This window comes from Lolium rigidum, chromosome 7, assembly GCF_022539505.1.
Source record: "Lolium rigidum isolate FL_2022 chromosome 7, APGP_CSIRO_Lrig_0.1, whole genome shotgun sequence".
NCBI lineage: Eukaryota > Viridiplantae > Streptophyta > Magnoliopsida > Poales > Poaceae > Lolium > Lolium rigidum.
The window spans coordinates 359,228,128-359,255,314 of record NC_061514.1 but is presented as its reverse complement, the minus strand read 5'-3'; the positions used below and the strand labels follow the sequence as shown (position 1 = coordinate 359,255,314).

The 27,187-nt window shown below is 48.3% G+C and overlaps 2 protein-coding genes across 2 annotated transcripts; both read right to left on the bottom strand.

Moving 5' to 3' along the window:
• Positions 1 to 10,887: 10,887 nt before the first annotated feature.
• Positions 10,888 to 12,207, bottom strand: LOC124673651 (anthocyanidin 3-O-glucosyltransferase 2-like). The gene has a single exon (XM_047209691.1). The coding sequence runs from the start codon at positions 12,205 to 12,207 to the stop codon at positions 10,888 to 10,890; it is 1,320 nt and encodes a 439-aa protein (XP_047065647.1).
• A 3,020-nt stretch (positions 12,208 to 15,227) lies between these two features.
• LOC124677595 (anthocyanidin 3-O-glucosyltransferase 2-like) lies at positions 15,228 to 16,725 on the bottom strand. Its single transcript, XM_047213571.1, has one exon. The coding sequence runs from the start codon at positions 16,723 to 16,725 to the stop codon at positions 15,406 to 15,408; it is 1,320 nt and encodes a 439-aa protein (XP_047069527.1). The 3' UTR covers positions 15,228 to 15,405.
• Positions 16,726 to 27,187: the final 10,462 nt, after the last annotated feature.

Genomic DNA, 27,187 nt, shown 5'->3' with positions numbered 1-27,187 from the left:
ACACGGATGTCGCCTAGAGGGGGGGTGAATAGGCGATTTAAAACTTTTACGAGATGGGCTTAACAAATGCGGAATAAAACTAGCGTTTACTTTGTCAAGCCCAAAGCCTATATACTATTGTTCACCTATGTGCACCAACAACTTATTCTAAGTAATGGTTCACCTATGTGCACCAACAACTTATGCTAAGCAATACAAGCAAGTATGTGATAGCAAGATATATATAACTTCAAGCACGATGGCTATCACAAGGTAAAGTGCATAAGTAAAGAGCTCGGGTATAGAGATAACCGAGGCACGCGGGAGACGATGATTTATCCCGGAGTTCACACTCTTGCGAGTGCTAATCTCCGGTGGAGAGGTGCGGTTGCTTAGTGCTCCCGAACGCCACAAGAGGCTCACCTTGAGGTGTGGTTGCTCGATGCACACCAACGCCACAAAGGCCTCACCCCAAGATGCGGTACTCACACCACACACCGAACGCCACAAAGGCGCCTCACCTAAATCTCCGGTGACCCTCGCCACAAAGGCCTAGGTCACGGTTCCACTAAGGGATTTCCTTCGAGGCGGAAACCGGGCCTTACACAAAGATTGGGGCACACATCCACAACTTAATTGGAGGCTCCCAACAAATCGCCACAAAGGCGTAGAATCCGTCTAGGGTTCCAAGAACCCAAGAGTAACAACCTTCTTGCTTTCACCACCACGAATCACCGTGGAGAACTCAAACCGATGCACCAAATGCAATGGTCAAGAACACCACAAAGATGCTCAAGTCCTTCTCTCTCAAATTCCAACAAAGCTACAAAAGCTATTGGGGGAATAAGAGATGAAGAACAAAGAGGAGAACACAAAATTCTCCAAGATCTAGATCCCAAAGATTCACTCACAAAGAGATGATTTGGTTTGGTCAAAGTGTGGATCTAGATCTCCTCTCTCTTTTCCCTCAAAATGGGGCAAGAATCATGGAGGGATAGAGAGATAGGGCAAGCTTCTCAAGAACAACAATGGAGGAGAGAGAGAGTGAGTAGAAGAAGCAACAGCCCAAGGAGGAAGAAGGGGGGTATTTATACCCCCCAAGAAAATCGAGCCGTTGGGCAAAACCAGGGCCGGATAATCCGGCCTAAGTAAGGGCCGGATAATCCCCCCCCCCCCGGATAATCCGGCCACAGGGACAAAACCTGGTCAAAATCCGGCCAAATGTCCGGCCTCACATCAGACTTGCTTTTCTTCAGGTCCTTAGCCATTTTTCGAGGGGCCGGATATTTCCGAAATGTCCGGCCCGGATAATCCGGCCCTGTGACAAAACCGGGACAATATCCGGCCAAATGTCCGGCCCCTATACTGAGCAGCAAATCCTCAGGTCCTTAGCCGATTTCGAGGGGGCCGGATATTATCCGGCCCGGATATTTCCGAAATATCCGGCCTAAGCAAACTGCAGAAACACCAAAACTAAAACGGGCATAACTTTTGCATCCGGACTCCGATTTCGATGATCTTGGGCTCGTTGAAATCACAACAACGAGCTCTACAACAATATGCATAGAAACATCATAGTCCAGCAAAGGAGGATAGAAACAAATGATGAAAGGTTTGACCTATCTCAAAAAGACATACCGGTAAAACCTCCAATCTTGAAAATGCAACAAGTTGCCCATGGAAAAACCATTCTCAATGAACTAGAGATTGTCATGAGAATAAGCACAAGCTCTAAATCATCACATGGATAAGATTCAAATAACAACCAAGAAAGATGATGAACCAAACTCGAAAACGCAACAAGTGATCTATGCGAAATCCGTTTTCGATGAACTAGAGCTTGTCATGAGAATAAGCACAAGCTCTAAAACATCACATGGATAAGGTCCAAATAACAACCAAGAAAGATGATGCAAGGATGCAAAGGTTTGAGCTCTCTCCGAACGATACGATCGAGTTACTCACTCGAGAGCCCTCTTGATAGTACGGCAACTAAACTATAAACCGGTCTCCAACTACACTATGAGACCGGTGAGAAAGAAACCCTATCAAGAGCAAACCTTATACTTGCGCATTCCACTAGAGCTTGATGACGAAGATCTTGACCTCAACAAGATGGAACGCCTTTCTTGCTTGTGTTTGCTTGATGAAGTCTTGTGGATTGCTCCCCCATAATCCACCATGGGAGAGCTTCTTCTTTGGCGCATCTTCACATAACCATGACCACCATGTGGATGTTGATTGCTCCCCCATAATCCACCACGGGAGAGCTTCTTCTTCGGCGCATCTTCACATATCCATGATCACCATATGGATGGCAAGACTCAAGCAAAGGATCTCTTCGAGATGGCTCATCTTGAACTTGCACTTCATTCTTCATTCTTCATCATATTGATGTCTTGAAGTAACTTGAGGGCTCACTTCATCTTAATCTTCAAGACATACTTGACACTTGATATCCTTCATCAATTTCTTCTTATTGCAACCTTGAAGCCAACAAATGGTTCAAGAATTGCCTATGGACAACTCCTACAAATATAACTCAATGCAAACATTAGTCCATAGGGATTGTCATTAATTACCAAAAACCACACATGGGGGCTCCATGCACTTTCAGGTTGGATGCTATATGAGAATGCATGAATAAGATACTTGTTACCGAGATAGCAATGGCTTGATGTAGTAGATAAGAGTTCATCGATCATCCTAGCTTTACTCCAATTCTCATATGGTGACAACACCTTCCTTATAGATGAGACAAGCCTCCATTGCATCTCCAATGTACCTAAAACATCATTCAAGTACATATTGGTCCCCAAACTTATTGGGTCCAACATGGTTAGACTAACCACAATATATAGGACACACTCCATAAAAACATGTGCATATTTAGATGAAATTTGCATTTCATGCACATCTTAGCCATTTAGGATTTGATGGAGTATATCCTACATAATGGATCAAAAGAAAGCAAGCATGCTACAGGTATAAACAAATTACATATAAGCATGCACCAAAACTTTTAAAGATCCAAGAAAGATATACTTTGGACAAAACACCAAAAGAATTAAATAAGGCATAGAGGTGTCACAAAACAAATTTGTTGTCCAAATTATATCTAAGAAGCAAATCAAAAGATTTGTTCAACAAAGTTCAACAAATGAACTAAGAAGAAACCATTGAGCATAAAGGATGAAATAAAGCAAACATGCTCAAATATTTATCTCATTCAACAAATAAAGCATAGAAGAAGGAATGAGATAGCAAAACTTCCAAAAGAGCAAGGTTCGAACAAATAAACCAAACCCACTACACTTTTCATAATGGCACAATGTACCGTAAGGAAAAGGGATATATTCCAAAACAAATACTTGATATGAATCAAGGGGATTTATCAAAAGATTTTTCAAAGGGACAAGGAAGACATATGGGAGCTACAAAGATTTCTTGGAAATAAAATAAGGAAGTAAGAAACAATCCAAGGTGAAGATGATCCAAAAATTCAACCACATACAAGGTTATCAATTGTCAAAGACAATGAGTATATTGGAAATGATTTCCGGTGGAGTATTGACAATGATAGTAAGGATCAACTTCACAATAAAAGGCATATGATAAGTATATAGAATTAAGCACTATGCACGGATGAAGATTCTTGGTAACTTCAACTTAGTCAAACAATCACGCATGGCAATGATTAGAATAACTTGAAGCAAATGGTGTCCCAAATAAGATATAGAGATATGTATATGAGGAAAAACCGCACCAAGAATTTATTATTCAAACAAGAACCCATAAGATGAGTAATAAAGGATTTTTATTAGGAATGGAGCTTGTTTGAGCAAACATGCCACCTAGGAACAAGAAAGTTAAGAGCATCAACTCTAAGTGGCATAACCTCATATGTTCACATTTTCTAGGCTTGTGATATGTACAAAACATATTACTCCCCCATAATGTGATAAAACATTTCTTCTAAACAAGAGGCAACTAAAATTCAACTAGAGATGATTAATGGATATTTTAGAATTTGAATTTCTCATGAGTATGACACACCACATAGTGACTAGATAATCTTGCAATATCAATACAAAGTGGTGGTACCCATGTACACATATTTTAAAGAAAGAGGGATGCACAAAGCATATCACTCCCCCAAAATGGGATGTTCCATTAATCACTTCAAAGAGAGCCAAATAAGATATCATCAAGATGCATTAGGCTCAAAACAATACACAAGTATATGATGAGTCAAATAAGCATACTTGAATACACAAGATAGGCAAGTAAGACACAACACATACACACAAATATTTGGTACAAAACCAAACATGCAAAGGGGCAAGTAGCTTACAATAAATATGATGAGTTGAAGTATAAGTTACCGCAAAGAGGAACATTGGATATAAGATATAGATGATAATCCATATGACTTGGCTTGGTCAAAATATAATATATGAAGATCCCTTAATTCTTCATGAAGTATCCAAGTCTCCAATGACCTCCACATACACCTATTGATCAAATTTGAGCTTGTTGGTCCCCAACCAAGTTGGGTCCTAAGAGGTTAGTCACAATAGGCTTGGCAACCCAAATGGTTCTTTTCTTGAAACCACTTTGAGTTCCAACAAACTTGGCAAACACATTGCCATCCTTATCCTTCCCTAGAGAATAATCATCATCAACAATTATAGGGTTAGATAAGGTACCACCTAAGCAAGAAGAAGCAAAGTGCCCCTTCTCACGGCATAAGTAGCAAGTGTTCCCCTTTCTCTTCTTTATTGATTTCTTCTTTTGGAGAATAATATCTTGATTCTTCTTGGGAAGTGGCCTATCTTCAACTTGAGGTCGAGCATGAGCTTGACCTTGACCTTGTGGTCGTTTCCCTTGTTGTTTCTCACTCAAGTGCTTCTTATTCTTCAATGGGCATGCTCTAACATGATGCCCTTCAACCTTGCACTTGAAGCAAACCAACTTGGCCGGATCCTTGACTTTGTCTTGGCCCTTCTTCTTGTTACTCTTGCTCTTGGACTTGATCTTGTTATTGGAGTTGAATCCAAGTCCACTCTTGTCATTGGGGGATTGTTGCACACTTAGCATCTTGTCAAGTGCGGATTTCCCTTCATGACGCTTTTCCAAGTCTTTCTTCAAAGACAAGACTTGGGCCTCGAGCTCTTTGATTTCCTCTACATGGTTAGTAGAAATACAAGTACTAGAGGAAGTAGAAGCTTCATTGTTAGAGCAACAAGGCAAAGTGAGTAATCCAACACAAGGTGTACTAGTTTGACTAGATGGATTACAAGGACTAGCACATGGCAATATAGCATTTGTAGTAGAGATTGTGCTAACATCCATATGAGGCTCACAAGATGTTACCTTAGTTATACTTGCCTCATGAGCTAATTTTAGCCCATCATAGGAAATTAGAAGATCATCATGAGAGCTTGAGATATTTTTATGACTTTCTTCCAATTCTCTATAATTGCTAGTTAGCAACTCAAGTTGAGCCCTTAGCTCAACATTATCCTCTAAGATAGATGCTTCACAAGAAGTAGAGTTAGTAGCACAAGCATTATCAATAGATTTTTCATTTTCAAGCTCATAGGATTCAATTGTTTGTGTAAGCATAAAATTAGTATGCTTCTCATCTTTTAGCTCATGCTTGAGGAGAGTGAATCTCATTTCCTCATTTTCAACATGGGACTCCAACTCCACTATGGTTTCCCTATATTTATTCAAGGTATCCATAGAGTGTTCGAGATTAGCACGAGCTTCTTTATTACCATGAAGAGAAGCATATACCATTGCCATATTATGCACCAAGGTATTATATTCTTCATCATTATCATCATCATCATTCTCATCATTAGAGGATGTGTTAGGAGTCAAAGTAGGAGATACCTTTGATCCTTTTGCCATAAGGCACATGTGCAAACCGGAGAATGAAGATGAAGATATTCTTGAATCCTCATTTGAAATTGTGTCTTGATCCATAGAGTGTTCGGTTTCCTCTACATTGTTAGTCAACAACCAACTAGAGGAAATAGAAGCATTTCGATTATGGGAACAAGACAAGGTAAACATATCATCATGAGTTCTATGTAAGCAATTTACACATGATATGCAAGGACTATCAACACAAGCATGTAGATTATTTTCAATGCTAGATGTGTTTAAGTCCAAAGAGGAAGCATTGCAATGGGATAGAGATGAAGAATCATCACTATTGAGCACAATATCAACATTGCAATTTTCCTCACCACTCACCATATCATTACCTCGTGTCTTGCTACACGTTGGTGAAGTGGAAGAAGATGATAACTCATCACGACCGGAGGTGGAAGCAACTTGGAGCTCTTCATGATGTGAAGGGGAAGAGATCTCCTCGGAGTCACCACCGACCAATTGAGAAGTGGATCCACCAAACATTTCCTTAAGCTTGATCCACATCTCATGAGATGATTTTCGCTTTATATATATCAAGAACCTACGAAAATCGGGTCTCAAGGAGAATAAAAGCTCATTAGATACTTGAGCTTCAAGATGTAAGTTTTTCTCATCCTCTAAAGATAGATTTTGAGAATCCATCGGAGGAGAAAAACCGATATCTAGAAATTGCTCTATATGTGGACACAAGGTCCGAAGATTACAAAGCAAGCAATTTCGCCACAAAAGATAATTTGTGCCATTAAAGATAATTGTGTCATTGTGCACTATACTAGCCGACATCTTTACTCTCAAGGCGGTGAAGCCTTAAACAAGGAGAGACCTTGCTCCGATACCAATTGAAAGATCGAGATGTCGCCTAGAGGGGGGGGGAAATAGGCAATTAAAAACTCTTACGGATTTGTCTTGTAATAATGCGGAATTAAACTATCGTTTAGTTTACAAGCACAAACCCTAAATATGCTAAGCTCAACTAAGTGTAACAGTAGCAACTAGAGCTAAGCAAGATAGGCACAAGATATATGTAGCACAAGTGATAGCAAGATATATGTACTTCAAGCACGATGGATATCACAAGGAAAGAGAGCTCGGGTATAGAAATAACCGAGGCACGCGGAGACGAGGATGTATTCCCGTGTTCCCTTGCTTTGCAACAAGGTACGTCACGTTTGGAGGAGTGGAGGTCCCACGAAGGATTCCCCGCGCCACGAAAGCTCACCCTAATCTCCGAACCACACCCACGAAGGATAATGGCCCTTTCCTTATGGTTAGCTTTTCCTCCGCTCCGGAGATGGCAAGCTCCACAACCACTTCACAAGCTCCACGAAGGAGAAGCCCGGGCCCCTTCACAATCTTCCACGAAGAGATCACCGGGACACCAACCAAGCCAACTAGGAGGTCACCCTCCAAGAGTAACAAGCTCACGGTATCTCACTCGAACAAATCGTGGTGGAGAGCTCAACACTATGCAATGATGCAAAGCAAGAACACCGGAGGTGTTCAAGTCCTTCACACTAAAATCCCACCAAAGCAACGAATGCTAGGATGAGATTGGAGAGGAAGAACAAGGGGAAAGTCAACCAAAGACTCCAAGATCTAGATCCCAAGAGATTCCCTCACTTAGAGAAGAAATGGTTTGGTGGAAGTGTAGATCTAGATCTCCTCTCTCAGATCCTCAAGAATGAGCAAGAATGATTGGAGGAATCAAAGGGGAGAGCAAGTTCTTCAAAATGGAACAATGGAGGTGAGAGAATGGGAAGGACTTCTTGTCTCAAGGTGGGAGAAAGGTATTTATAGTGGGGGAGAAAGAAATAACCGTTGGGGAGAAAACAGAGTGAAAAACGCATAAAAAACGGGCAGAAAAACAGCCCAGCCGGTCACCAGGCCGGCCGACCGGAGCAGCAGCCGGACAGGCCAGCGTGCAGCCCGGTCGGACCGGCCCAGCAACCGGGCTGGGCAAAGTGCGCGCTGAGCGGCGAATAGCGCAGAGGGCGCGCGGGACGAGCGGCCCAGCTGGGGCAGCATCGCGCGGGCGAGCAGGCGGCCCAGTAGCGCTCGGGCGGCACGGAGAGCAGGCCACGCGGGGGAGGCGGCCGCGTGGGCCGTTCGGCGGGGAGGCGGCCCGGTGGGGATTCCGGTCGGGCCGGGGAGGCTGCCGGGCTGGGGAGATGCGGACCGGTGCCTGGGCCGGTTGGCCGGTCGCCAACCGGCTGCCCCCGGGTGGGCCGGCGTGCGGCCCGGCGGACCGGCCGCCAACCGGCTGCCCCTCTTCTTTTTCCTCCTTTTCTTCTTTTCTCCTTTTTCTTTAATAACTAATGCTCCCGAATTCCGATTCGAGTGAAACCAATTTTGTTTGGAAGATAACAACAAATGCTATCAAATAGAAAGTGAAAACACACAAGTCTGTAGGAGGGGATTTTATCATGAATATAAAAGATAGAACCTTATATCATGAATAACCGGTAAAATCGCCCAACCTCGAAAACGCAATAGAAGATGCATGCGAACTCCGTTTTCGATGAACTTGGGCATGTTGTAAAGCTAGCAACAAACTCAAGAACCTTACACATAGAAACACCAAGAAGCAATAAGGATATGCAAAGTATGCAAAGGATTGAGCTCCCTAAGACGATGTGATCAAGTTACCCAACCGAAAGCCCCTCTTAATAGTGCGGCTATCTATCCTATAATCCGGTCTCCCATCAACCACCTTGAGACCGGTAAAAGGAAAACCTATCAAGGTCATACCTCTGCCTTGCGCATCCCGCTTGATCTTGATGATAACTCTTCAAGCTCTACACAAGCCGAAATGCCTCACTTGATCAATGTTGCTTCGTGAAGACTCACAAATACTCCCCCATACACTATGATGGGAAAGCTCCATTGATGCACATCTTCACATGTCCATTATCACCAAATGGACGGCAAGCTTCAAGCATGTGATTCACTCAAGATGCTCATCTTGAACTTGCCCAAGTCAACCTTGTATCTTCACATACTCACTTAAGATAGAGCATGGCTAATATTGAGTTCCACATAAGAACTCCATCTTCATTTCTTCTTCTTGATCATATCACATATATATATATATCTTCATACCGATGATCTTGATGCCAATACACAAGGTATACATTTATCTTCATGGCATCCATAATTGAATCCAACACATGAAGTACAAGTAGTACCTATGGAATATTCCTTCATATAAACTCAACGAAAGCATTAGTCCATAGGGGTTGTCATTAATTACCAAAACCACACATAGGGGCAATGTACCCTTACAACAACGAAGACAACGGTGTCGAAGAAGACGTGCCGCCGGCGCGCCGCCGCCGCTCCTCCTCTGCACCCTTGGATCGGACGGAGTCCCATGGCGGTCGGGAAGTTAACGAACCTCGAACCCTCGGAAGGGCCTCCACCTTGCATCTCCTCCATCGCCTTCATACTGGATCTCATCACCTGCAACTTCCGGATCTTCAACAACCGAAGCCGCCGCCCACGGTCTTCGGCACGGGAAGTAGGCGCACGGCAGCTCCTCCGAGCTGCGAGCACCGTGAAGGAGGCAGAGACGTGGACGAGCTCCGAAGAACGCGACCACCAGAGAAGATCTCCGCTGCCACAAACCGCCGAACCGACCGCGCCAACTTCTCCACAGTGCCGCCGGCGAGCCACCCACTCCAACCTAGCTATGTACAGACGAGATCCGGGGTTTCCCCACCCTCCCACCGCCGGAGCGGCCGACGAAGGGGGAGGGACCGGCGAATCGCCACCGGCGAACTGGTTTGACCGGGATTGGGGAGAAAAATCGCCTCTCCTACTGTAGCGGGGGAGAGAGCAGAGCCAAGGGTCTCTGCAAAGCCGCTATTATTGTTTACATCTTCCTTTTCACTAATGAAGATTGGCATGTTGTGTTCGGGCTTATTTTGGTGCTGAAGTGAGCTGATTTTATATACTTTTGACCATGATTCTTAACTGTAGTAGCCGATTTCTCTTGTACCTAAGCTATACTACAAATCAAGCATCATTTATTGCCTCATTGGTTACATATCAATGCCCCTTTTTGCCGAGGAATGACTCAATAATGCTCCTTTTCCACTGCACGTGAGCTGTTTGTTCGACATGTGGGTTGTTTTGTTAATTTGCAATCCCTGTTTCTTTACCAATGGCTTTTAGAAAATAGAGATGCCAATTTGTACTGAGCTACTACCTACAATGTGATGAATAAGACTAATAAATTTAGTCAAAATCAAAGCTCACTAAGTTTGATCAAACGTAAAAAAGAAAATATAAACATCTACAACATGAAACATATAGATTATGAAAATGTATTTTACGATGAATCTACTAATATTATTTAGATATCGTAAATATTGGTATTTTTGCTTATAAATTGGTCGGACTTAGAAGATGTTAACTTTTGACAAAATTTAAAAGTCTTATTCATTGAAATGGAGGGAGTATTAATAGTTGAAGCAAAAGGAATTAACAAAGGTCATTACATACTTTGTAACCTAGCTGTAAAATCATGCAATGCGATTAAAATTTTGCACTCCATGTCCAATGGAGATCATCCCATTTCTTTTTGGGGCTAATCTCAAAACTTGCAGGAAATACATATGGCCCATGAATAATGCATCTTGCCCAAAGTGGTTGCATATTATTCATGTATGGAACTGGGACAAAGTGCAGCAAGTGAACAAGATTTCTCCAAATAGAAACGACAGCATAGTTCAACATTTGTAGTCGTAGACTGACCCCTGTGCACTGACAGAGATCGTCATAGTTCAGCATGGTTCAACACTTGTAGACGACCTCCTGCTCAGTGACAGAGATCGTCATTGTTGTTGGCAAATGGCAAGTATACCTGAAGTTCAGGTGCCGCGATACTATGTGAGTATGTGATTACTCCTAAAATTTATCAAGACAACGCATCGGATCGAAAGAATCCTTTTTTTTGCCGAGTCATTTTCTTCCGTCCGGCAAATTCAAAATCTCGACCACCAGCCTCTTCAGCGCCGCGCATGACGAGCCGCCCTCCCCGACGGCCCTCCTGAACTCGGCGCTCGTCTCCGATGCCTTCGCCCTCGCCTTCCTTCCCTGCTCCGACGCGCCGTCCATCAGTCTCCGCACCGCGCGCTCCAGCTCCGCCGCCTCCACGAAGAACCCCTTCTTCCGGTCCATATCCAGCGCGACCGCCACGCCCACGCCGGCCACGAGCTCGAACGCGTTCAGGTGCTGCTCCCCGTACAGCGGCCATGGCACCATCGGCACGCCGAACCACAGGCTCTCCAGGACGGAGTTCCAGCCGCAGTGCGTCACGAAGCCGCCCACGGCGGCGTGGGATAGGATCTCCCTCTGCGGCGCCCACGCCGGCCAGACCAGCCCCCTCCCCGCCGTCGCCTCCAGGAACCCCTGCGGGAGCAGCTCGTCCAGGTTCGCGTCCGTCGGGTGCCGCGTACCTGCGACGGGTGAGCCTCGCAGCACCCACAGGAAGCGGTGGCCGCTACGCTCTAGGCCCGCGGCGATCTCTCTCACCTGCGCCGCGTCGTGTGACCCCATGCTTCCGAAGCAGAGGAGCACCACTGACGCCGACGGCTGGGCGTCGAGCCACTGCACGCACTCGTGCTGGCGTTGGTCGTCGTCTTTGGGTTCGAACCAGATCACGGGGCCGATCGCGTGGAGCGCCGGAGCGGGGCGCCCGGGCACGCATCGGCCGTCCGCGATTGCGGCGAGGACTGAGGCCTCGAGCTCCACGGTGGTGTTCACGATGACGCCCCTAGCTTCCATGAAGCGGCATCCGTGGTACTCGAAAGTGTCGTAGTTCTGGCGCAGCATGAGCGCGAGGAACGCGGCGGGGGAGGTAAAGTACACGTACGCCGGCACGCTGAGCTCCTGGGCCACGTCGAACAGGGCCGTTAAGAAGAAGTCGACGACGACGGCGACCACCCGGGACGACGGAGCCAGGCCGTCGATGGCCGTCTTAACGTGTGGCGCGTGGAGCTGGACGTACCGGAACACGAATTCCACTTGATCGACCCAGTCGGTGGGGTGCTCGACGGCGGGGAGCTGGATGAAGCGGATGTCGAGACCCGAAGCCGCCTCGCGGCGCACGTGGCCCTCGACCTCGGATGCCTTCTCTTGCGTCGGTGCGTGCATGACGAGCACAGTCAGGGAGAAGGCGCCATCGCCGCTGGCCAGCAGCTTCTTGCCGGCTTCGAGCGCGGACATGAAGTGGCCGGATCCCCATCTCGGGATGAGGACAACGGTAGGGCGTGACGCCATTGGACTCTCTTCTGTAGTGCACAACTTGGGGTCTGCCGATCTGGAAATTAGGCTAACAGTTGCAAGCTGTGCCGATCCGCACCAATTCTTGCCAAGAAAGAAGAAGAAGAAACTCACCAGACTCTTCTAGCATAACGTTTCATCCTTGTGATAGATGTGTTGTCAGTGCTGTTTCGCACGTGAAAGCTCGTGGAATCCTTAAAGAGCACTAAGGCTGGTGCCAATGCACCACGCCACTCTCGCCCGCTACGTCAGTTTTTTCCCTCACTCTCACCCCACTCTCACCCCACTCTCACCCCACAATGCCAATGCACGGGCTATAGTGGCAGCTCTCACTTCTCTCTCCTCCCTAACGTCTCCCTACCGCTCCCACTAGCACCGCTATCGTCTCCCTCTCGCCCCGCTCTCGCCCCGCTCTCGCCTCCAATGCGGGCTATAGGCGGGCGGTACCGCCCCCTACCGCCCGGCGACAGCACTGCCGCCTCCCACTCTCGTCTCGCCCCTCTCTCGCCTCTCTCCCGCCCCGCGCCGGGCGCTATCGCCCCCACTCTCGCCCCCATTGGCACCAGCCTAAGCTCCCAGTGTTTTGGCGAGCTGTGGTTGCTCGGGAGTTGTCGGCGCGTGGTTGGTGCTTGGTTCCTACCGTGGGTCCTAACTGTCAGTATATGGTTGAATTATTTTTCTCTGTGTACAATACGTCGGTGTAGGAATTTTGGTCGGTTACCCTGCTACTTTGTAGGCCCACACTCTCCCTCCCTCTCTCCTCTGGGACCTCTCTTTCCTGAAAAAAATCCCCACAGCCGTCGGACTCCTCCCTCCTCTCCTCCGACCACCTCATGCCCCACACGTCCTGCCTTACCTATTGGTTGTGGGTGATCTTAGGCTCCACCGGCGACCCCCAAATAGGCACCGGCAGGGGCGCTAGCACTGCCGTATGGGGGCGCCGGTGAGCTCCCGGTGTTTTGGTGAGCTCTGGTTGCCCGGGAGGTGTTCGCGCGTGGTTGGTGCTTGGTTCCCACCGTAGGTCCTAACTGTCAGTGTGTGGTTGGATTATTTTTCTCCGTGTACTATACGTCGGTGTAAGAATTTTGGTCGGTTACCCTGCCCCTTTGTAGGCCCACACTCTCCCTCCCTCTCTCCTCGAGACCTCTCTTCCCCGAAAAAATCCCCACAGCCGCCGGACTACTCCCTCCTCTCCTCCGACCACCTCTCCCACACGTCCTGCCTTATGTATTGGCGCGGCGACCCAAATCAGACGCGTTGGCCAGTCCGGATGGGGCCGTTTGGGTGGCCGCGCGGACACGCGGACATGCGGACCTAGCCGTCGGTCCGTTTGGGTCGCGCACTGCCCCCAACGAGCGGACGTATCCCAAATGTCAAATATAACAAAAATAAATAAAAAGAAAAAGAAAAATAAAAACTGATTGTGATTTGGGACAAAGAACTGGGGACGAGGACCAAGCGTTGTCTGTTGCACATGTGGTGGAAGGATCGGACCAGGGAAAGATTATATAGGGTTTTTGGCCCAATATTTCACGACGATCAGTAGCAACAGTGATAACTAACACGGTTTACAATCTAGCAGATGCAAACTCGCGTGAACAACAAGCAAACGACTTTATTATATATTAGCCGACCTCCTAACATCACAAAGAAAATAAAAACAAAAGACACAATATATCTGGACTCTCCTAATTTAAATGCAATACGCCATCTTTTGCAATCTTCTGTAAGTGGACCCATCCAATTGACTTCAACCAGAGCTGTTTACGTACACACATTCCTTGCCATACACGTTCTTTTATTGGTAGGAATTAAAACAGAAATAATATTTGCCTCCTAGTACGATTGAACCATGCATCTTCATTGGACAAATCCTCCATACTAATTAATATGTTTCCTGTTTTGTCTCCACAAGAAAAATAGGAGTATCTCCATCCAATCTCTCTCACGTGAAACAAGTGCAAGTTACCTTGTTTATTTTCCTGCATGTTATGATGCATGCCTCCTCCTTGCCCTAGAGAAATGGGAGTGACACTAATTATCAGGGACACCACGTCGTCCTCCCCTCCATAAATGTTAGTCGCCAAACCATCGGGTTGCGTAATATCAAGTATAGGGTGCGTCGTGCGACGTATCAAGTTGGATCCAGGGGCTCGGACCACCTTTGGGTCTTGATGAATCAACTCAGACGGGGCATCTAGGTAGCAATCCGCGATCGAGAAGAGGTTAGAGGCAACCAAATCCCGGCGGATCCAGTAAATCAGAGGTGGACATGAGCGAGAAGGGGGAGGTGGGCGAGAAGGGGACGAAGGAATAGCCCAGAGCTGTCCAAAAAATTCATCAATCACTTCCTCCCTCGAATCCACCCACCTTTGACCCCAACCCTAGATCTATGGCGGGGACATGGATCGATCTAGAGGTCGAGGAAGCGCCAGATGGAACCGGTCTAAGGGTAGGATCAGCCGGGTGAGCGAAACACAGGCAAGTGGGGACTCTAGACTCGAAAAAATGGGCGCCCGCCATGGAATATTCCTTGCTATTAGGGAAAAACAATCGAGGTTGCCAGGCCATGGCGGTGGAGAAACAAGGCGCTGAGAGGTAGCACGATCGCAGGGGGCACCGGTAATGGGAGGCGCATGAGCAAATCTCCCATCATCCTTAGAAGGCAAATTCCTTTTCACCCCGGGAGAAGATGACTCATGGGCGACGAAGGGGCCACTGCGAGCAGAGTTGTCGCGGTTGGCTACGACGCCATGAGAGGGGTGATTCGAGCACAGGCGATGATGACGACGGGAATGGGGGAAGGGAAGGAGAGGAGAAAGGCGTCTCACCATTGCCCCGGTCCGATTACAAATAATACTTTATATTTCAATGAAAATATGGGATAAGAGGAGAGATAAAGCTAGATAGTGGCCGGATGATAGCAAAATGCTTGCATGCGCGTCAGAGTATATCCCCTGCTGCAATATGAGAGTATATCCCCTGAACGAAATCAACAGTGGCAATACAAGTGCATTTCTGGCAAGATTTCTCCAAGTAAAAACGACAGCACAGTTAACACTTGTAGACTGACACTGCACACAGACAGAGAATCGTGATTGTTCTTGCCAAGTACACCTGAAGTTCTTATCAAAATAGCGCATCGGATGATTCGGATAGCACAACTGAACAAAAAGAATCCATTTTTTTGCCGAGTCATCTCCTTCCGTCCGGCAAATCCAAAATCTCACTCACCAGCCTCTGCAGCGCGGTGCACGACGAGCCGCCATCCCCGACGACCCTCCTGAACTCGGCGCTCGTCTCCGATGCCTTCGCCCTCGCCTTCCTTCCCTCCTCCGACCCGCCGTCCATCAGGCTCCGCACCGCGCGCTCCAGCTCCGCCGCCTCCACGAAGAACCCCTTCTTCCGGTCCATCTCCAGCGCGACCGCCACGCCCACGCTCGCCACGAGCTCGAACGCATTCAGGTGCTGCTCCCCGTACAGCGGCCATGGCACCATCGGCACGCCGAACCACAGGCTCTCCAGGACGGAGTTCCAGCCGCAGTGCGTCACGAAGCCGCCCACGGCGGCGTGTGACAGTATCTCCCTCTGCGGCGCCCACGCCGGCCACACCAGCCCCCTCCCCGCCGTCGCCTCCAGGAACCCCTGCGGGAGCAGCTCGTCCAGGTTCGCGTCCGTCGGGTGACGTGTACCTGCGACGGGTGAGCCTCGCAGCACCCACAAGAAGCGGTGGCCGCTGCGCTCTAGGCCCGCGGCGATCTCTCTCACCTGCGCCGCGTCGTGTGACCCCATGCTTCCGAAGCAGAGGAGCACCACTGACGCTGGCGGCTGGGCGTCGAGCCACCGCACGCACTCGTGCCGGTGTTGGTCGTCGTCTTTGGGTTCGAACCAGATCACGGGGCCGATCGCGTGGAGCGCCGGAGCCGGGCGCCCGGGCACGCATCGGCCGTCAGCGATTGCGGAGAGGACCGAGGCCTCGAGCTCGACGGTGGTGTTCACGATGACGCCCCTAGCTTCCATGAAGCGGCATCCGTGGTACTCGAAAGTGTCGTAGTTCTGGCGCAGCATGAGCGCGAGGAACGCGGCGGGGGAGGTAAAGTACACGTACGCCGGCACGCTGAGCTCCTGGGCCACGTCGAACAGGGCCGTTAAGAAGAAGTCGACGACGACGGCGACCACCCGGGACGACGGAGCCAGGCCGTCGATGGCCGTCTTAACGTGTGGCGCGTGGAGCTGGACGTACCGGAACACGAATTCCACTTGATCGACCCAGTCGGTGGGGTGCTCGACGGCGGGGAGCTGGATGAAGCGGATGTCGAGACCCGAAGCCGCCTCGCGGCGCACGTGGCCCTCGACCTCGGACGCCTTCTCTTGCGTCGGTGCGTGCATGACGAGCACAGTCAGGGAGAAGGCGCCATCGCCGGTGGCCAGCAGCTTCTTGCCGGCTTCGAGCGCGGACATGAAGTGGCCGGATCCCCATCTCGGGATGAGGACGACGGTAGGACGTGACGCCATTGGACTCTCTTCTGTAGTGCACAACTTGGGGTCTGCCGATCTGGAAATTAGGCTAACAGTTGCAAGCTGTGCCGATCCGCACCAATTCTTGCCGAGAAAGAAGAAGAAGAAACTCACCAGACTCTTCTAGCATAACGTTTCATCCTTGTGATAGATGTGTTGTCAGTGCTGTTTCGCACGTGGAAGCTCGTGGAATCCTTAACCATGTATTATGTGTGCCAAAAACGGTTCAATGGGCTCTATGATTCGGTTCCATACACAACAGGGAATCGATTCATTGTGGCAGAGAAAAGAAGCGAACCAACATGTTGGTTCGGTTCAAATTGATGTTATGTCAGGATTTGCAATAGCTGCCCCATATGTCATAGAGGAGAGAGGAGAAGCATGTTACTTTGCATGGAGAAAAAGGTGAATGCATGTTGTCAGGCAGGGCCCAAACAAAACCGATTCCACATAGCAGCTGAACGGAGGCGACTTCAATATCTGACACTTTTTCTATTGATTCGGTTCCACATAGTGCATGGCCTAAGGCCTTGTTTGGTACGAGTGTATCACAGAGTATTTGAGAGTATTTTTCTGAGGGGATTGGGTGAAAATACTTTTGTCACCCAAAACACTTTGTTACACCACAATCCTCTTTCTCATTTATACTCTTCACTCATTTATCTATTTGGAGGACAGGGATGATTTGAAAACTAACATGTTCAAAAATAAAAAGATCTACAACCAGAAATTAATTTTCCGAGCGGATAATAAGCTGCAGTGCTGATCCGGTATAATGTCCATGTGACCATTCTGATTGAAACTCGTGAGATAATGCTCATGTGCTGGTACTTGTAACAATATCATCTACTTTAATATCATTCTCTTACGCAATCGAGAGGCTACAAAAACTTTTTTTGAAACGAGCCGCGAGCAAGCTGTGCCGTGGTGCTCTTTGCATGGCCCGGCTATGGGTCACACGTCGATCGGAGATGGGGCAAACAGTTCGGTTGGGGAAGGGAGGAACAAAGGTACTGGTGGTCTGGGAGGTGATGGTAAGAATGGGAAAGGTACTTTCAGGAGATCCTTGAAGCCGAGAGGGGTTAAGAGTGGGGATGAGGTTGTCCAGGGTACTTTCCTGGCCGAGGGGGCGGGGGGGGATAAAAGAGGGCGTGTGGAGGCAGAGGAGCTAGATGGGGAGGGAGTGAAGAAAGGGCGGGTGGAGGTGGGTACAGAGGTGATCGGAGGAGTACAGGGAACACTTTTGAACGCGGGGCTGCCGTCTCAGCCCTGCGGGAAGCAATGAAAGTTGTGTCCAGCAACTACCGGGGGCTTGGGAACCAGCCGGCAGTTCGGGGCCTCATGATCTTCAGAAGGCGGAAGAGCCCGATCTTCTCTTTTTGTGCGAAACAAAGATGACAGAAGAGGAGATGGATAGGTTTCGTTGGAGCCTAAATATGCCAACGTTGTTTGCTGTGGGCTGTAAGGGGCGTAGTGGTGGCTTGGCGTTGTTTGCTCGCAAAGGTGTCGATGTACAGCTTCGGTGGAAGGGAAGGTACCATATCGATGTGGATGTGGTGGGCGAGTCAGGCAACAAATGGCGTTTTACAGGGGTTTATGGGGAGTCAAAACCAGGCATGAAGGAGAACACTTGGAAGCTCATTCGCACTTTAAGTGGGCAATCAGATCTTCCTTGGCTGTGCATGGGGGATTTTAATGAAATTTTGTTTTCACATGAGAAGGAGGGAGGGCCGGCTCGGGCCCCAGGTTGTATGGATGCCTTTAGGAAAGCTTTGGAGGATGCAGACTTGGCTGACTTGGGCTTTGTGGGTGATGCTTTCACCTGGAGAAACAATTGGCATGTTGCGGGAGGGTACACACGGGAGCGCCTCGATCGGGCGGTAGCAAATGTGGGGTGGCGCTGCATGTTCCCTCTTTATAGAATTATAAATGGTGACCCTCGCCATTCCGACCATAGACCAGTGATTGCTGAGATGAATATTGAAGCTCAGCCGATGGGTAACCAAAATTCGGCGCCTATGTTTCGTTTTGAGGCTTCGTGGTTACATGAGGAAGGGTGTGCCCAGGTTGTGGAGGATGCTTGGAATTCTGCTTTTGCAGAAGAGGGGGTCACGGTGGGTGCTGCTGTTGCGGAAGTGGGAAGGAAGTTGTGGAGATGGGACAAGGAGGTTCTGGGGCAGTTAAAGAAGCGCATCAAAATGGCCAAGAGGGACTTGGAGAGATGTCGCAGAGGACCTATCACTCAGGAGGGAGTCGATCAGGAACACGTCCTGCGGTTTAAGTTGAGTCGTCTTGAGGATCAACATAATACATTTTGGAAACAAAGGGCACATGCAAACTGGTTACTTTATGGTGATCGTAATACTTCCTATTTCCATGCGGTTGCTTCGGAGAGGAGGAGAACAAATGTTATTAAAAAGTTGAAGAGGGAGGGAGGAGGAGTAGTGGAGGGAGAAGAGGAGATAGGAAATTTTATAACTAACCACTACAAAAGTTTGTTCATGTCTTCTGCCGGCCCCTCAAATGATGATCTCCTACAATATGTCAATAACTCAGTTACTTTAGGCATGAATGATCTGCTCATTAGGGAATTCACAGGGGCTGAAGTTAAGGAAGCCCTGGAATCAATTGGTGATCTCAAAGCACCGGGACCAGATGGGATGCCGGCTGTTTTTTACAAGAAATTTTGGCATATGGTTGGTCCAAAAGTCCAGGAGGAAGTTCTGGCGGTGCTAAATGGCGGCAACATGCCTATGGGCTGGAATGAGACCACCATAGTTCTCATTCCGAAGGTTACAAATCCTGAGAGGATCACACAATTTCGGCCAATAAGTCTGTGCAATGTTTTATACAAATTGATCTCCAAAGTGTTGGCAAACCGGCTTAAAGTGGTTTTACCACATATCATTTCTCCGACACAATCGGCTTTTGTACCAGGACGGTTGATAACTGATAATGTCCTTCTTGCTTATGAAATCACACATATGATGCATAGGAGGAAGGGAGGGCGAGATGGTTTGGTGGCGGTGAAGTTGGACATGAGTAAAGCATATGATAGAGTTGAGTGGAGTTTTCTGGAGAGGATTATGGAGAAGATGGGGTTTGGGGTTGCATGGATTAATCTGGTCATGAAGTGTGTTCGGTCAGTTTCCTACTGTGTGAAGGTGAATAGGAATCTTCAAGAACCGTTCACGCCTGAGAGGGGTCTCAGGCAGGGAGACCCTATGTCTCCATACTTATTCACTCTGTGTGCGGAGGGGTTGTCAGCTTTGCTTAGAGCAGCGGAGGAGGATGGTTCTCTGCAGGGGGTCCAATTATGCCAGGGAGCTCCGAAAATTAACCACTTGTTCTTTGCAGATGACTCGCTGATAGTGATGAAGGCAAATGCTAGCAATGCCACAAAGTTACAACAAATCCTTGCCCTTTATGAATCTCAGTCGGGCCAGATGATAAATAAGGATAAATCCTCAGCTATGTTTAGTAAGGGAACAAATCGAAGAGCAAAGCAAGAAGTTCTGGGAGTCCTTGGTATCCCTCGTGAATCCTTTAATGAGCGCTACCTTGGTCTACCGGTCCACTTGGGAGCATCGAAGAGTAAGGAGTTTGAATATTTGAAGGAGAGGATTTGGCAGAGAATACAGGGTTGGAAGGAGAGACTACTGTCAAAAGCTGGGAAGGAGATTATGATAAAAGCCGTTGCGCAAGCAATTCCTACATATGCAATGTCATGTTTTGACTTGACGAAGTCACTATGTGATGAAATCAGTTCTATGATATGTAGATATTGGTGGAGTCAACAAGATGAGAAGCAACGTTGTCATTGGATAGGCTGGGACAATATGACAAAGTCGAAGCAAGATGGTGGTATGGGTTTTAGAGATTTGCACGTTTTCAATATGGCCATGCTTGCTAGACAGAGTTGGAGACTGCTTCAAAATCCGGACTCCCTGTGCTGCATAGTGCTCAAAGCAATGTATTTCCCAAATACGTCTATTCTGCATGCAGATGCGAAATCGGGCATGTCCTATACCTGGAGGAGCATCTTGAAGGGCTTGGAGCTTTTGAAGGAAGGGATTGTGTGGCGAGTAGGTACGGGCCAGGATATTGACGTCTTCCATGATCCATGGATACCTAGAGGCCAAACGAGGAGGTTATGCACTCCAGATGAAATCGAGGAAGAACTGCGGGTATGTGATCTGATTGATCCTTGTACCGGACAGTGGGATGAGGACACCATTGGCAATATTTTCTGTGCGGCTGATGCTAGAGATATCCTGTCAATCCCTATTCGACACGGCATGGAGGATACTGTGGCGTGGCATTTTGATAAAAAAGGTGTTTTCTCTGTTAAGTCAGCCTACCATCTAGGAGTTTCCCTTAAGGAGAAAAAGCTGTGCAAGGATGCTTCGGGTTCATCGGCTGTTCGTCCACCTCTCTGGAATAATATTTGGAATCTAAAATTACCCGGGAAGGTTCGTATTTTCCTTTGGAGACTATGCCATAATAGTCTGCCAACGAAACTGAACATCAAAAGGAAGAAGGTGGATCTTGACACACGATGTCCGGTGTGCTTTAGAATGGATGAAGATGGAGGTCACTTGTTTCTCAAATGTAAGTCGGTAAAGCAAGTTTGGCGGGAACTCCTGTTGGAGGACATTCGGCTGCAATGTGTGGCGGCTCCTAATGCGATGTGTATGATGGAGATGATGCTGGGCCTGCCAAATGAGAGGAAGTTGCTGATATGTATCCTTCTCTGGGACTGGTGGACTAACCGGAATAAGTTGAACGCGGGAGAATTGGGCAAATCGGCGGGGCAAATGTGTCATACAATCCAAAAGCATGCGATCGAGTTCCAAACTGTAACCCGGCTGCCTGCAAATTTCAGCGAGGGTGTTCATAGGGAGGCATCTCCGTTGTGTGATGTCTGGAAACGCCCGGGTCCTGGCCAGGTGAAGATCAATTTTGATGCGGCTTTCTGGGAGCCGACGCGTAGCGGAGCCTAGGGTTTTGTGGTAAGAGATGAGAATGGAGAATTTGTTGCTGCAGCTGCAGGGAAACTGAGACACCTGCGCAGTGCCCTCCAAGCTGAAGCGGAGGCCTGTGTCGCTGCTGTTGAGGGAGCCGAAGCTCTTGGCCTGCACAGGATTATCTTTGAATCAGACTGCCAAGTGTTGGTGAGCGCCCTTAATTCTAACAGCCATGATCTTGCTGAGATTGGTGTGTTACTGCGTGAAGCAAGGAGTAGATGTGTTGCTTCTTTTCAATTGTCTAGTTTTGTGTTCTGTCGTCGTGTTTGTAATAAGGTTGCCCACTCTTGTGCCCAGCTGGGTTCCAAGATGGAGGACGAGTGTGTTGGCTGGGCTGATGAGGCACCAGCTTTTGTATCTGTCTTAGTGGCCAGCGAATCTGCTGAGCACTCTGGTTAATGGAAGTCCTATTACCATGTCAAAAAAAAAAGTTGGTGTTAGCAGCAGAGAAGAAGCGATGCGAGTTGCAAGTTGCAACGCGTCCTGTTCTGAGGCGAGTAAAAAACGCGAGGTACTTGGAGCGTCTCAGATCCACCTCTGCCCGACGTGGATTCTGGGCTTCGGCGAGTTTCAACCCAACCAAAACCGGGCTGACAAACAATTCGCCGAGTGTTTCTGGGGGTATTGGATTAGGCCGGGATAAAACACTCAGATTCACTTGAAAACCGGACAACCAAACAAGGCCTAAAGAGCACTAAACTCCTAGGTAGTGTTTGGTTGCATAGAATTCAACTCTGAATTCAATTGGCAATGGAAAACCAAATCAACGATTTCAATGGAATACCATAAAACCTGTTTGGATGCGCATGGTATTCGTTTGCAGAATCAAAAGACCAATGGAATTCTAAAACCTGTTTGGATGCACATTGTGTGGAATTGAATGTTTTTTAACTTTAACAAAATATAAATATTTATAATATGAAAGAAATATACACATATATATTAGAATGATATTTATTTTTCACATAATAACATATCAAAAGACCCGGGCGGCGGCGGCGGGTGGCGGGCGGCGGCGGGCGGCGGGTGGCCCAGCGGCTGCGGGCGGCGGCGAGCGGTGGTGGGTGGCGGCGGACGACGGCGGTGGTGGGTGGCGGGGGCGGCGAGCGATGGTGGGTGGCGGCGGGCGACGGCGGTGGGCGGTGGCGGGTGGCCCAGCGGCGGCGGGCGGCGGGAGGTGGCGGCGGGCGGCGGGCGGGCGGTTGTGGGTGGCGGTGGGCGGCAGGTGCTGGCGGGTGGCGGCGGGTGGCCCGAGTCAATTCAGAGGTCTGGACCTCTGAATTGGCGGGGCAGAAAATTACACTAGCGGGGCTGGACCTCGGAATTAGCCTCCGAATTCCACGGCCCAATTCCAAGCGCAACCAAACAGCCGAATTGGCCTTTTTGGACCTCAATTCCAATTCCGAGCCCCAATTCCGTGCAACCAAACACTGCCCTAGTGTTTTGGCGAGCTGTGATTGCTTAGGAGGTGTCCGTGCGTGGTTGGTGTGTTGGCGAGCTGTGGTTGCTTAGGAGGTGTCCGTGCGTGGTTGGTGTTTGGTTTCCACCGTGGGTCCTAACTGTCAGCGTGTGGTTGGATTATTTTTCTCCGTGTAAAATACGTTGGTGTAAGAATTTTGGTCGGTTACCCTGCCGCTTTGTAGGCCCACACTCTCCCTCCCTCTCTCCTCGAGACCTCTCTTCCCCAAAAAAATCCCCACAGCCGCCGGTGAGCTCCCGCTGTTTTGGTGAGCTCTGGTTGCTCGGGAGGTGTCCGCGCGTGGTTGGTGCTTGGTTCCCACCGTGAGAAATTGTGCTAAGTTGAATTGCTTGTTCTCTTTATAATTTGGGAGATGGATTTGAGTTCTTATGTGTTACTAGATTTATGGTGCGCCTTGGCGCACGATCCCGGTAAACCAGGATCAGTAATATATTTTTTAGGTTTAAAAATTCGTCACGAACAGCAGGAAATTGTGAGGCGATAAAATAATCGTGGGAAAATCCTGAAAGTTTGAACACTTTGTGTAACTCTGATCGATTCTTTCTTTTCAGCATTTCAAATAAAGTGTTTGGTAATCATGTCACCAAGACCTTGTGTAGCAACTTTCTCCACGTAGGTTTAACAGATGCAATCAGATATGATAGATGATTGTACATGCTACACTCATGTCAGATAAGTGCACCTTATCTCTAGTCCAACGAACAGTTGATAAAGATTTTGGGTACACTGGTGATCATATTTATACTAAGATAATTAAATATGGTTGTATTCTAAGGGCACAGAGGTCTCTATGGTCGGGCGACCAGAATTTTTTTTTTCGCTCGCGGAATCTACCTTGGCGCTAGACCACAGAGATCTCTATGGTCGGGCGCCCAATTTTTTTTTTTTTTTTGCAGCTAGACTGCTATCAGGATTCCGACGGAAAACGCGAAATTGACCAAGAAAACGGATCTAAAACCCGAAAAAACTCTGAAACGAAGATCAAGAAAGACCCTACTATGATGGGAAGAAAAGAGGCACAACAAAGAGTTGATGGCAGATGTGGCGGAAGTATATGGTGGCGGTGATATGGCGAGGACTGCAAGCGGAGATGGGGCGGCGGTGACGCGACTACTATGACCAGAACTTGAAACTCTAACGACTCTAGGCGCTAAGACCAGCACGCGACACGATGATTGCAGACAAAGACTCACAAAGCAAAAACTGAAAAGATCATGCAAAGGCTTGGCAGGGGCTATGGGACGGATGATCTAAACCTAATATATTTTTGGCTTTTTCGTGGGTTTTAGGTATGAAGGCGATGCAATCTACACTAGAAAAACTGTAAAATCTCACCAAACAACCTGAAATCTGATACCACTTGATAGGGCAAAGGTGGCCGATCTTTCGATGAGACGAGGATAATTCGATTTGTTGGTGGAGTTCGTGCTTGACGATCCGACTACACGTGCAAAGCTCGTGCGCCAATGCAATCGCTAGGACAATCTCCGGGAGTCGGTGATCTTGCGGGAGCACGATCAGCATGACCAACAAGGGTCTTAATTCCTAGCTGAAATCGAGAACAAGTAAGAACTAAAGATGCAATCAGAATATTGCGAATAGAGATGAAAGCTTGATTGATAATGGTGGGATTCCGAATAGTCGGTCTTGTTCTAGGCGTTGGCCTCAAAAGAAGTACACGAAGTTGCAGCAATTGACTAACTTTTAATCTAATCAAAATCCAAGTTCTAATGATGGCTACAGAGGGATATATATGGGGGAAGTCAAGGGATTTTCGTCCAACCAGCTAGGGTTGCCAAAAACATCCCTAAATGAGTCTTCCTCCACTTATATGGCCTCTTAAAATCCCCTAAAATACCTAATCCGAAAATACATGGGCCTGTCCCATTAAATAAGGTGACGCAGCACCACAAATAACTCTTTGGATGAATTTTATGATGGGGTAACTTGTATAATTCGTCCAAGCATCGTTGCTTCATTATGGTGGCTTTAATGTTCTGAAATCTCCACTTGGGGCGTCCTCTTGAATCCTCACATGTTTGCTTCCATCTCCTCCATGTGTGATCATGCTCCAATGCTTGTCCTCCTCATCCATGCTAGGTCCATCATTCCTAAGAGTAACAAACATATCTGATTTAGGCATATTCTCATGTATGTGAGGAATAGTTCCAAGAAACGAAAGTACCTGATAGTTAAGTTGTTTGGCACGAGCTCGAGTGATTGGTCCTTGTATTTGTGTGGCTGTAGATACAGCGGTTGTATCAAGAGATGGGATGTCCTCATCAGTTCTTCAAGGTAGTGGACAAACTGCGCCGTAGCTTCTTCTCGGCAGGTTCTGCGGACGCTCAATCAGGATGATGTTCGGTGGCTTGGCGACTTGTGTGTCAACCCAAGGAGTTAGGTGGTCTCGGGCTTCTCGACATTCGTCGAGCGAACATTGCCTTGCTGGCTCGATGGGCTTGGCTACGCAAAACTGACGGATCACGACCTTGGAGTGGCCTCAAACTTCACCTGGGGCAAAACTCTCTGGCGCTCTTCAATGCATCTGTCAGGATTGTCGTGGGAAGTGGTTCTTCTGTCCTCTTCTGGGAAGACGCCTGGATTAATGGGCTGACTGCGGAGGTCATCGCCCTTGATCACTGTCGTCTAATTCGACCTGCAGTTTGATCCAGCCGCACATTCCATGATGGCCTTCTCGGCAACTCCAGGGATAGAGACATCTGCGGCGAACTCAGCGTTGACGCTGTTGTCCAATACCTCAGGCTGTGGACGCAAGTCAGCGCCATCGTCGCCACGCAGCTTGCTCCTGAAGCAGACGATTCCTTTGCTTGGAAGTGGAATGGTGATGGCCGCTTCTCCTCTAGGTCTGCATACCGCATGCTCTTCCACGGTTTGACAGGGCTGCCCGGTGCGCACCTCATCTGGAACTCCTTTGCACCGCTGAAGTTCAAACTGCACGCCTGGCTAGCCTTGCGCGGAAGGTGCTGGACAGCAGACCGTAGGCTGCGACGTGGCTTGGCATCACATGTCATCTGCCCGCTTTGTGATCTCTACGACGAAACTATCACCCACCTCTCGCTCCACTGCCCCTTCGCGCAGGGCGTTTGGGGAGGCTTGATCTCCAGGTTGGGTTTGCCAAACATCGCACCACACGGGGATCTGTCCATCGCTGATTGGTGGCTCCAGTCAGTTGGCCGTTTCGCGCGGGAGGACAGGAAGACAGCTAACTCCATCATCATGTTGATCCTCCGTTCTCTATGGCTCGAACGCAACAGCCGTGTCTTTGAGCGCAAGCACACGGCCATGGCTCCTACCATCGATCTAATCGCAGCGGAATGGCAGCTCTGGCTTGACAGTAGAGGTAGGCCTGCTAGAGGATTAAGGTAGTTCAGGGGTTTTTTTAGCCCGGCGTTTCTAAGCAACGTCGGTGCTGGTGGTTTCCGCATGCTTGGTTTGTAACCTGCGTTGTAATCTTGGATATCATGGTCCGTCTCTAAGCTTAATACAATGATACGCAGATCTCCTGCGTATTCACAAACAAAAAAAAGGGGGGCGATACGGTTCAGTTCGTCTGGAGTAGTAACGAGTTCCATAATCTTTCATGGTCACCTTTCGACTACATACCGTGTTCGCGACATATTATCTGTCTGAAACCAGTCAGCTGAGCCCCCACGTTGCATTGTGCGCTTGGTGCCCTGGTTATTTTGACAAGGTGAACTGAGAAAGTGAGAAGTGTAGAAAAAGGGGAGAAGCCATTCAAGAAAATCAAGGAACCAGCTTGCTTCCGTCCCAAGCCAAAAGATGTGCGTTGCCAGCCATTCAAGAAAAAGCAAGGCATCTTCCCATTTATAAAAAGAAGAAAGAGAAAAAGCAAGACAGCATCATTTGTCATGTTTAAAGCCAATTAAGGATCCACCTTTGTTCAGTATTCACCTTGCCTCCCCCCCCATCC

Excerpts from the sequence above, each read along its gene's own strand:
- LOC124673651 (XM_047209691.1), bottom strand. The coding sequence starts at position 12,207 with ATGGCGTCACGCCCTACCGTTGTCCTCATCCCGAGATGGGGATCCGGC.
- LOC124677595 (XM_047213571.1), bottom strand. The coding sequence starts at position 16,725 with ATGGCGTCACGTCCTACCGTCGTCCTCATCCCGAGATGGGGATCCGGC.